General features: G+C 37.3%; 1 protein-coding gene and 1 long non-coding RNA gene across 2 annotated transcripts in view; both read right to left on the reverse strand.

Annotated features, from left to right (window-relative positions):
* LOC149796212 (uncharacterized) overlaps window positions 1–9,234 on the reverse strand; it is a 55,091-nt gene extending 45,857 nt beyond the window's left edge. Inside the window, exon 1 of the mRNA XM_089966168.1 lies at window positions 8,919–9,234. Within this exon, the coding sequence (XP_089822294.1) occupies window positions 8,919–9,012 (94 nt within the window). The 5' untranslated portion in view covers window positions 9,013–9,234. The remainder of the gene's footprint in view (window positions 1–8,918) is intronic.
* On the reverse strand, window positions 2,988–3,669 carry LOC149796213 (uncharacterized). The gene is made up of 2 exons (XR_016422503.1): window positions 3,376–3,669; window positions 2,988–3,303 (listed from the first exon to the last, which is right to left on the reverse strand). It is a non-coding gene; the product is annotated as an uncharacterized LOC149796213 (long non-coding RNA).
* Window positions 9,235–12,181: the final 2,947 nt, after the last annotated feature.

Below are 12,181 nucleotides of genomic sequence, written 5' to 3' on the forward strand. Positions count from 1 at the left end.
GACCTACAGGAGTATTTTAGCATCCAAATGACTCAGACAGCGACCTCAAGAAAATTTAGAACGACAACTTACACCTACACGGTGAAATTTAGAGACTTCGCGTCTGACATTTCAGCCCAGGAAGTAGCAGGTATCATTACGGACCTACTTGGCTCACTGTTAGAGGAACTCTAATGTCATTGCCAAGTCAAAGATCGAGGTCGTTTGAGCCTATCTATGTATCACGACAGTTTGAACTCACCTGTATGTCTCGGATTTAGCACACCTGCAGAAATAACTTCGTCCAAACTTTTGAGGGCTATTGAAAACGTGCAGTCGATGAGAGGAAAATTTGACATCAACGAAGGAAAAGTAACCATTCATATGGTATACATTGTACCTCCATGGGAAGAAGACGATGACTGCACTTGATCTGCTTACTGATAAGTGTACCTAGCACGATGGATATAACAACCGATTTATGAATGAAACGGATTAAGTGATGGGAAATATCTACGCTGGGACACAAGTGCTAGCTGACCAGATTTTTAACAACGTGTGAGACGAATAGAGAGAGAGAAACATGAACTATGTCCTATTTGATTGCATGTTACTTGTTTTGTGTTAGCTTTTTCTTATAAATGAACATTAAATGTAAACAGGTTTACTAGAGCCAAGAACTAAATAACTAGTAAATAGGTTTGTTTGATGTAGAAATGTTTATGTATTAAATGGATAGTGCTTAGACCAAAGCACAGGCCAGAGAGCCCATGTATATACTTGAATAAATGTTTTGAACCCATACAATAGACTTTTCTTTTTTGAGCCTCTATTCTCTCTGTGAGGTTTGTTTTAGAACATTTCTGTCGTCTTTTCTGTGTGTTTAAATGTGTATTTGTATGTTTGTCCCTATCTACCCTTTGTCCTTACAAATACATTAAAATCCCTATAAAAGGTTTTGACCCTATAAACCTCATGACGTCACCCAAAGTTCAATTCCCAATGACATCCAGGTGACATTCCCATGTTCAATTTCCATTGACGACAAAGTGCAAACCCCATATTTTAACGTTAAAGTCCCATTGACGTTAAAGTACCGGTCCTGTTCAATTTCCATGTTCAATTCCCCTTGACGCTCTACAGTTCCATCCATGTTAAAATTTCCCATGTTAAATTCCCCTTGACGCCAGAGTGCATCGACTGTTTTTGCATGGTAAGTCCCCTTGACGCTAGGGTGACCCCATATACTACTGACGTCGGTCTACTTTGAGGGGGTGTTTACGAACTTTGAAGTTGAAGTATCCATTCCAGACGTTCAAGTTACAACTTTCTTCCGTACAATTATGTCAAAATTACATTATTTCACTCCTTTCGCACAATCTTCTTATCAACTAGACCTCAAATGACCAAACTAGTAATTCCCTCAAGGAAGCAGCTAGGACTTCTACAACATTACCTAGAAATCCCTATATGTGAAATGTCAAGTACAAAAAAAAATCCTGTTTGATGAGATGTCTGTCCCTTTACGTTTGTTGAGATGTCTGTCCCTTTACGTTTGATGAGATATCTGTCCCTTTACGTTTGATGAGATGTCTGTCCCTTTACGTTTCATTTGATTGAGAAGACACTATAAAAATTGTTGTTTGGAACCATTGTTTCCTCAGTATTTGTTTTTGGATGATTTACCATCATTTGTTTTAACCATTTTTTTTTTCTTCAATATTTTTTTAAAAAAAATAACTTACGATTGATGAATCAATACTATGTCTATGGACAACGAAAACTGTGCTGATTATCACGTGATATGTACAGGTCAAGCTGATAGTTGCTTTCTATTTACTTGATTTAATGTCATCATGCAGTATCCATGGTGAACGCGCTGCATTTGTTTCTGACGAGATAAGAAACGTACAAGACATACAGAGAATGGTTTTGGTTAGGTTGCGATGCTTTGCTATTTTTTGTTGGATTTTCTTTAGTTGGTTGTCGTCGTTATTGTTGTGCTGTTGCTTGTGTTGTTATTGTATATTTGCTACGTTAATCCAAAATACATATACAGGCTCTAAATCCCTATTTATTCATGATTATATCAAATTTTACATTGTAAACTTTATACGTCCTTCTACTAATGTAATCTTGCATTTAACTTAACATGAAAATCTCCGTTCTATTTTTATAGAACACTGCCTCACTCGGACACTCATTCATACACATTTTATAGAACACTGCCTTACTCGGACACTCATTCATACACATTTTATAGAACACTGCCTTACTCGGACATTCATTCATACACATTTTGTCGAACATTGCCTTACTCGGACATTCATTCACACATATTTTATCGAACACTGACTTACTTGGACATTCATTCAAAGACATTTTACAGAACACTGTTTCATTCGGACAATCATTCATACACATTTATCGAACACTGACGTACTCGGACATTCATTCAAAGACATTTTACACAACATTGTTTCACTCGGACAATCATTCATACACATTTTATCGAACACTGACTAACATGGATTTTTATTAATACGCATTTTTATAGAATGTATAGAGTTTAAGGGAATATTGTGGGATTGTCACATAAAAACTTGTCTTTAATTAACCATTTGTAGGTTGAAACGTTTTGCCTTTCCATCACAATTACTGTGGTGTGCGTTTCGATATTGGTAACAGACGGTACACTCAGATTTTTATTGTCACTCATCTATCCTTGGTTTCTCAGTCATTTTCAGTCATGATTTTTAGTGTCAACAGAGTTAACATCGCTGTTATATTTAATAAAGCGCCTTTCCTTTAAATAAAATTGTACCGTTTGTGTGGCGTTCTGTCGTATTGGGGTGGGGTTCTCCCGATATAATTTAATTAAATTAAATTGAAAGTGCCACCCTGGCTCGTTAGGTTAGAAAGTTAAATTAGTGATGATGTAGATTTACAGCTCTGAGCCCCCAGTCAGCAATGCCGACGGTTAAATTATAGAGAACACGAAGATGAAATTCAATCAATAACAATTTAATAAATGTGATAATTTAAAACGATAACTTCCAATCACTCGTCTTTCCCTCGACCAAGTGACAGCCTAATTCATCCCGTGATTTACAGTGTGAGTTCGATTTTCCTCCTGTCCTTGCATCTACTCATCTATTTCTTCCCGCTGATTCTTCCTTCTTTCCGTTTCTCTAACTCCTCCTTTGTCTCTGTTTCCCTCTCTACTATCTCCTCCTCCAACTTCGCTCCAGACTTCAACTTCTCCTTTCTTCTCCTTTCCCTCTCTATTATCTCCTCCAATTCCGCTCCCAGACTTCACTCCACCTTCTTCTCCTTCCCTCCTTTCCTCCGTCTCTCTATTATCTCCTCCAATTCCGCTCCCAGACTTCACTCCACCTTCTTCTCCTTCCCTCCTTTCCTCCGTCTCTCTATCCGAGACAACGGGACCAAACTTTAACTGGTCTGTCCCTCAAAGCTTCCGTTTGAAGCTTTCTGTACTTAGACCTTCCCGCTCTAAGATTTTCCCGCCAATAACGAATAGCTATTCGGAGTTACGCTAACCTCTTCTCTGGGTAATTTCTCTCAGCGAACTAACTTTTGCCGGAAAACGCAGGGATATCATTCTACCCAAATCAAGGTCTCCCCCATCTCGATTCTGATTGGGTGGCGCTGTGCCCCTGTCCAATCGTCTTAGCGGCCAGTTCAACCTGTCTGTCTGTTTGCAGGGGAAAGAAGTTAGGACACTCCCACTTCTTCAGGCAATTTCTTTTGATCTTGGAAACATTTCGACACCTAGGTGATAATTGGCTGTCTGTGACTTCGCAACTCCGATGTCCGGTTCTTCTATTCTAGCCACAACAATCTTACGTAACGGATTAGTGCTAGCCTTCGGCAATGTTCGACATCAAACAATGACCCGTCAGAATTACCTTGATTATACATGTTTCAAACTGGGCTACTCTGGGTCGGGGTAAACATGACAGTTTGTCGTAAAATGCAGCAGGTACTGTAGGGCTGATATAGGGTTCAGTCACTGACAATTTGCACCATTCATGTGTAAAGCCACTTTTACATAAGTTAATACATAAAACCTACTTTTTGCCGTTCGTATTTTTTCATGCATTTTTATGGCACTTCCTTGTTGCTTGCATACATATACAGTCTTGATATATTTTTAAATCTCTTCACCCTGGTGGAAACCAGAGAGAGAGAGGAGAAAGAGAAGAAGAAAAAGCGTGCAATAGCCCTAAATATAACAAATCCGTTTGAATAAAATATAACAGGGCAAATGGGAACAGAAAGTAGTCCCAAAAGTAATATCGCCACTGAGGCGATAAAGGTGGAACCAATACAGTTATGATATAATTTTTGTCCCACCGGTACATTTTAATACCTTATTTCGAAATATGTAATATTGATATGTACATTGACTTCAACATACATTTGGATTTTTTTTCATGAAACTCATTGATCGCATTTAGTCTTGGAAATAATGAATAAAAGATAGTGTCATTCTTTGTACAGTATTCAGTCTGGGAAACATAATGACGTAGTTAATGAAAATTTAATTGGTTCATTACAAACGTTCCAGTTAACTAACATTAAATTTTTGATGCATAATAACCCGAAGTACTTTAAACGCTCTGAGAGTCGATCATTGTTAAACGTTATTTTCTTACGGTCCAGTATATTTGCACACAAAGGCAGATTGATCCAGCGGGATTTAGGAGAATAATAGGATACCAGGAAAACTATCCGCTTTACGCATATCGAATTTTGTTAATAGATCGCCGGAAAAAAATCCCAGTGCCTGGTGGATTACAGCCATATCAATAACGTCAATATTTCTAAGGTTTGTTTTCGTTTTGGAAAAGTCAATACAGGTTGTTCTAAAACAAATATTTGTCCTGTACTATTATGTTTATGACAATGGCGTCACAGATAGATTGTATCTTTGTGATGGATGCGTTTCCGCTGAAATATAAGAATGGAAAAGTGACTCGAATGGCAGAAACGAAACGATTATTCTAACAGATGTAACCCAACGCAAGTACGTTCTTTAAAAAAGCACCTCCTTTAATTATGTGGATAAATCTGGAGTTAGTTAGGAATGCATGTTATGGATTACCCTCTGCTATGAGAGCCGCATTTAGTTTGGCGGTTAGCGTCCCAGACACTGGACCAGACAGGCGCGAGTTCGAATTATGCCCTCACCAAACTATGTCATTCGCCGTGGGGTGTCTGTGGTTAAGAGACTCGACTTCAGTTGCCTCGGTACGTTGATGGCACCGTTAAAAACAAAGCAAATATATAAACTAACAATATAGGAACAAACAAGTAAACCAACAATATACCAACAAATAAGTCAACCAACAATGTACCAGACAACAAGTAAACTAAATGTACCAAGAAACAAGTAAACCAACAATGTACCACCAAACATTTCAACCAACAATGTACGAGCTAACAAGTAAACCAACAATGTAGCAACAAACAAGTCAAACAACACTGTACCAGCAAACAAGTAGACCAACAATGTAACAAGAAACAAGGCAACCAACAATGTACCAACAAACAAGGCAACCAACAATGTACCAACAAAACAAGTAAACCAACAATGTACCAACAAACCTGTCGACCAACAATGTACCAAGAAACAAGTCAACCAAAAATGTACCAACAAACAAGTAAACCAACAGTATACCAGCAAATAAGTAAACCAACAATGTACCAGCAAACAAACCAACCAACAATGCACCAGCAGACAAGTCAACCAACAATATAACAACAAACAAGTCAACCAACAATATACCAACAAACAAGTCAACCAACATTGTACAAACAAACAAGTGAACCAGTAATGTACCAACAAACAAGTAAAGCAACAGTATGCCTGTGATCTAATTCAGGGGTCGGCAACCTACGGCACGCGTGCCAGACTTGGCACGCAGAGCGATTTTCAATGGCACGCGGAAGACCCCCCAAAAAGGTAATAAGTGGGAAAAAATATTTTTTTCAATGCAAGTCAAAACAACGTACGTCAGCATAAGGGCTGCTGCGTGCACTGGACGGCGCAATATAATTTTCTTAATATTTCTTGCATTAGCTAGGTGTCGCCACATGTCCGCTTTCACTGGCCAGCAGCAGGCTATATTAGTGTAGCGCCGAAGGCACTACACCAGTCACTGCATGCTGCCGCTACTGAGGGACGCGGCCAACGTGTTAAACGTTTGTAGTTTTTTTTTTTGCTATTTCTTATGTTCTTGTATTAAATACAGTACCCCTAAAATGGCCGAAAAAAGGCAAAAAACTTGATTAACGCCCATTTCAAGAAAATTGGACAAAAGAATATGGATTTATACAACAAAAGGATCGTGCTGTTTGTGCTTTCTGTTGTGAAAGTGTTGTGTGTCGTACGACTAGTGTACAAAGGCACTATGAAACCAAACATCAATCGAAGTTTAAAACCTCTGAAGAGAAAAGTGAAGCCATCAAAAGGGCTATTTCTGGTTTCAAGAAACAAACTGGTATTTTGAGTCAAGCAGTTGGAATGAAGAATAAAGCTACTGAATGTAGTTACAAAACTGCTCAGTGTGTGGCTTCGAAAGGCAAACCTTTTACAGATAGAGGGTACATCAAAGAAACTTTTATGAGCAGTGCATTCACTGATTTACCAAACAAAGAAACTATACTGTCTCGGATTCAAGAAATACCAGCTTCTGCAAATTTAACAGTTAAACAAAAGACTGGATTAAATCAAGCTATTTTATTTAGTGTCGCTCTTGATGAAAGCGTTGACTTGAATGACTTGTCACGCCTAGCTATAGTCGCACGATATTGTGAAAATAATCATATTTATGAAGAGTTGTGTTGCTTGTTAGCTCTTGATGATACATCCAAAGCAGAGGACATTCTGACTGCATTCGTAAGCTATTTCAAAAATCAGAACATCGAGTTGAATAAATTATTCTGTGTAACAACCGATGGTGCTGCTGCAATCAGCGGCGTCGCTAGGGTTGGTGTCACCCAGTGCGATAAACTCATGGTGCCACCCCTCCAGACTTCCACCATGGATTTCTTCTTCTTAAAATAAGTCCACAGTATAAAAATGACAAAAATAAGCACCAGACGCTCTGCAGACTGCATGGTGGCACCCTGTGCCTGCTAGTCATGTATTTAACTATGATCGGTTATCCGCTTATGAATTGTTAAGATAGTCAACTTTATAGTTTCCCGCTCTTCATCGATTCACAAGCAATTCAAGTCTCTTCTACAAGAAATTGAGAGTGAATATGCAGATCTCCTGTTGTACAGCAATGTTCACTGGCTCAGCCGAGGTAAAGTCTTGAATTGATTCGTTTCTTGTCTGGAAGCAATTAAGGTGTTTCTTGATGAAAAAGAACAACATTTTCCGGAATTGAATGATGAGGACTGGCTGTTGAAGCTGATGTTTCTGACAGACATAACGACACATTTAAATGAGTTGAACTTGCATTTAGAAGGACAGGGTCAAACAGTACTTGAACTTTTTGGCTACTGGAAAGGATTTGCGTTGAAACTGGACATATTTTGCCGTGATATCAACGCCAAAACATTCAAGTACTTCCCAAATGTGAAGGTTCATTCAGATCGATTTACAGTGAATATAGATGAGATTCAGAAGCACACTGAAGCACTCAAAGTGGAGTTTGCTAAGCGAAGTCAAAACTTTCAAATTCATGGACCCATATTTTCATACCTCATCAAGCCTGAGTTGCTTTATCTGACTACTACCCAATTAGATCTGGATCTTTTTAAGTGGATGGATATTGACGATTTTGAAATGCAGCATGTTGAATTTAAGACATCAGAATTATGGACATCAAAATTTGCCGAATTGCGGAAATCTCTGGAAGGAAACTGCTTAAAAAAGTCAGCTGCTATTCTCTACTGCTGGACATCCCTCCGTAAAGCATTCATCTGTTTGAAGAAATTTGCATTTGCTCTACTTTCAGCTTTTGGTTCAACTTATATTTGTGAACAGATTTTCTCTCACATGAAAGCTGGTTTAAGTCCACAAAGTCGCCTAACACCTGAACACTCAGAAGCCTGTGTGAAGCTGAAAGTGACCAAATATGTACCTGATATTGAACAATTAACCAAGAGCATGCAAGGACAAGACTCGCATTAATTGAGATACAGATTAATTACATTCAATTGAAGTTTTACATTCAATTTCTTTAATTAAACATTAATATAATAAATTCAAGACCAAATTTATTTGTTTTAATAGTAGTTTTATATATAAGAGTACCTATATAGTATATAAAAATATGGTAGAGCAGGTAGGCTTATAGGAATATAGGTTGTTGGCACGCTGATTGAATTATAAATCCTATTTTGGCACACTATTATCAAAAGGTTGCCGACCCCTGATCTAATTCTTTCGTTGTCTGTTTCTATCGGTTCACCGGTTTTGTTTAGTGTGATTGTTGTTATCTGGATATAATTTCAAGTTAGAGGGGTTCGTGAGAAAAATCGATGCGTAAAATTAAATGCCGCAAATGGCTTTTTCTTCAAAACTTGAAAGAAATGCAAATAGTATTCGATCCTTAAAAGCATCATGGCCGCGACAAGTCCGCGATATTAGCCGCAAATAAAAAGTAGGCTCAAGAATATCCTATGTGTAGTCATTACGGTTTGTTCTAGACGATGAAACGTTAGGAAAATGCATTTAAAAACTATTGACAAACAATTCAGACACTAATATTTCTGTTTGTCAACAACAACAACAAATAATGTTCGCTTTCATGTGAATTTCTAGGTTTATTGCACACTGACACAGGCAAGTTGTAATGCGATGATTCCAGGGCCGGATTATCCATAGGGCCCTGGATAATTCCATGTTGTGACCTACATGACAAGGTTACAGCTCAGAAATCTTTACAAGAAAAACTTACAATTAAAGGCGAAATTTGCATGTTCACTTCCATCCATTGCAATCAATATATTCTCCTTCTCCTGCTTTGACCTCATTACCACTACATTTCCCATCCGGCCCAAATGAACGAAATTAGGGGTCAAGTACAACAGGGGTCCTGGGCCCTAAAATGTTTATATCCTTCTTGTGTATAGTATGTCTTCTTTGAAGACCTTCAACGGTTAATGCTCGAGAAAGACGTTGTACAGCTTAATCCTGAATATAACCTTACGTTGCGCTCCAAGAATTTCGCGTTATGTCCTTGTTGTAAAACATATTTCACGTCTTGCATTTTGCGTCTCATGTACTTAAAACAACTGTCAACATGAATTAATATTCTTCCCTGTATTTAGTGACATCAGACATTGCTCTCCTACTTGTATTTAAAACCGGTAACGTTATGATGGTGTACTGGTGGTGTACGCCTCTATGACTCGGGGATCTTTTTCGGGGGTGGGGGGGTGGAAACGTTTTTTTATCTGTTTTTTTTTTCTTATTTTTTTATTTCATTTTTTAGTGACTACAAAATCTCTTTTCATTTATTTTACCTGAATATAACGTAGATTATTAATGATTTAGTATATAACATATCAGAAAAAACATCATTCACAAATTTGTCAGGCACAAAATGAAACAGTTTAACAGAACTTATAATATTTTATTTCGAATATTATTTAGCCCATGTAAATATACAAATACATTCACAAGTAATTTTTTCAAGTTTTTTTCTCAGAATGTAGTTTAACGTCTGGTATTTTTCATGCTAATTATCCATAGTAATTTTTGTATAGATTCTGCATCAATGGAAGAAAGAAAAGTAAAAGTTAGTAAGAGGCCTAGGAGGAACAGATATTGCTCGCCTGACTGACATTTGCCTAACAGCAGCATGCAAGGTTCAGTTGAACAAGAAAACTGGGTCAGTAGTACGCCTTCTATTGGAAATTCTTTCATTGCTGTTGATTGCGTATGTTGTGAAAACAACTGCTTCAAGGCCGCTCTAGGCTTTCGTACATCATCCATATTTGATGTGCATCATCTGTGCATATTTGGAATTCCTTTATGCCTGGAGGCTTTCTGTAAGGTTTGGGCAAAATCTGTTAAGCATTCTTTCAGAAAAAGTCATTTAAATATTTTTTGGTTTGGAGCAGCAGTGGCTATATTTGATGGCGGATTGGATGTATTAAAAAAAGTGGAAACACTTGTATATTGGATGTGTTCTGTTCCATTTTGTTGAATCTATTGATCTTGTGAAGGAGTAGCTTACATGGTGGTTTCTTTATCTTTCTACTTTTAATAGCTGCGGTCTTACTTGATCGCGAAGCAGCATCAGTTTCACACAGACATAGTTATATGCAAGTATGTTTTCTGTCAAACTTTGTCAAATTCAGTTGGACTGGGTTTTAAAAGAAGTCGTTTAAATGTCTTTCTGTCTTTAGGAACTATGGCTATATTAAATTGAGGGTCAGCGACGTTGTATAAATTTAAGAGGCCTTTGTGCCAAAATACTTTCTAATTTGGAAAAACTGCATTACAGATATTACGTTCTTCTTAAAGAGTTACACATGTAAAGTGAAGTTTACATGCACAATAGAGAGGATGTTTGCATACCTTTATGCTACTTTCATGTACTGTGGCTGTGATTTCTTTGGATATTGTACTTGTGGAATTTGTACATGATCTTAGCAAACAACTAACTAAAATAGCTTCTCACATGTGCTCGAAAAGTCAAAATGAATTAGTCTAAATTACACTATATTTACCAGTTATTAAAATCGGGGAAATGAATTTTGCCAGATTAGACAATACCAGCTTCTGAAGATGCAATGAATGAATTACAAAATATATAAAAAGCAAACAAACGTTATCGGTTAATTTTTTTTGACAATTTACATCGAACGTCCAGGAAATATAAATGGCCAAGCGTAGCAAGCAGTCTTTAGATAAGAGAACATATGAAGTTAGGCCAAGGTGAAGACTCTATAACCCAAATTTTATTCATTAATCATACACCAAAATAAATGGAATCAAACATTATTTAAAAATACCGAAGATATGCAAGGTCTTTCTTAAATACCCACGACAACCAGTGAGGAAAACCTGACAATCTTTTTATATATAAAAATAACTGTTTGCCAAATACGAAATTGTAGAGCGCGACCTAAACGATTTTGGAGAAGCATGCTTTTCAAGGTGGGGTTTTTAATGTTGTAGTAACGGCAACCATATTTGATGGCAGATCGGCATCAATATGATAAATCTGAAAGATCTTGATGCTGACATGGCTAGATGATCAAATTATGTTCAGTGCAGTTGGATAAAAACTCCTTTAATGGTACTTCTTTTTTAAAGGTCCCCATATTTGAAGACGAATAATCATGAGCTGCAAAAGCGTGAAAGCACTCTATGCGAGGATATTTTCTTTCGAATTTCGTGAAATTATGTTCAGAACAATTGATATAGAGGTTCTTTTTATATTAACAGCTGCCATATTTGATGCCAGGTAGGCATCTTTTTTTACAAAAGTGAACGAACGCGTAGCAATCATTTAAAGGTTTGTCTACAGTTAGTAACCGAGGTGTTCTATTTTTACTAACAATGGTTACATCTAAAGTTAGATCAGCATCCTTTAAATAATTCGAAAGGCCTTCCAGTAATGAATCTTTTATTTACTCAACTTTGACCAAATTTGGTCCAGAGCTTTTGAAGAGAAGTTGTTTAAAAGGCAAAAGGGTTCTACTATTTGTTTATTAACGGCACACTATTTGATGGCGAATTGTCATCATTTGTAAAAAGCGATGTTTTATATTTGGTCAAAATTGGTATAACGGTCCTTTTTAGAGAACGTTATAAACAGCATTGTTGACTGGCGCACGACACAAGACACTACGGACTCTGAGCCATACAATACGCGCACACGTCCTTACGACAAGCGAGCTATAAACTCAAGAACGAAATGTTTTACTAGCGCAATTGGAAGTATTTTTGGAATGCAATGTAATGTATTAAGGCTTACATAAGTTGACTTTAACGGCGCTTTAAATACATGATTACCTATATCATATCGAGGAAATGGGAATGCCCCTTCTCAAGTACTCATCAAGGAAACCAACCCGGATTGGCAAGGACTGGTATGGAACACACTGTCCTTTAATTGCGAGTCTGACGTTTTACACCTGAGCTACCGCGGCTTCCATAGATATTTTACATTTGAATACCTGATTATGCAATCATTTTCTATAATAG

This window comes from Sinohyriopsis cumingii, chromosome 7 (genome assembly GCF_028554795.1).
Source record: "Sinohyriopsis cumingii isolate HCF-2022 chromosome 7, ASM2855479v2, whole genome shotgun sequence".
In the NCBI taxonomy this organism is placed as follows: Eukaryota; Metazoa; Mollusca; class Bivalvia; order Unionida; family Unionidae; genus Sinohyriopsis; species Sinohyriopsis cumingii.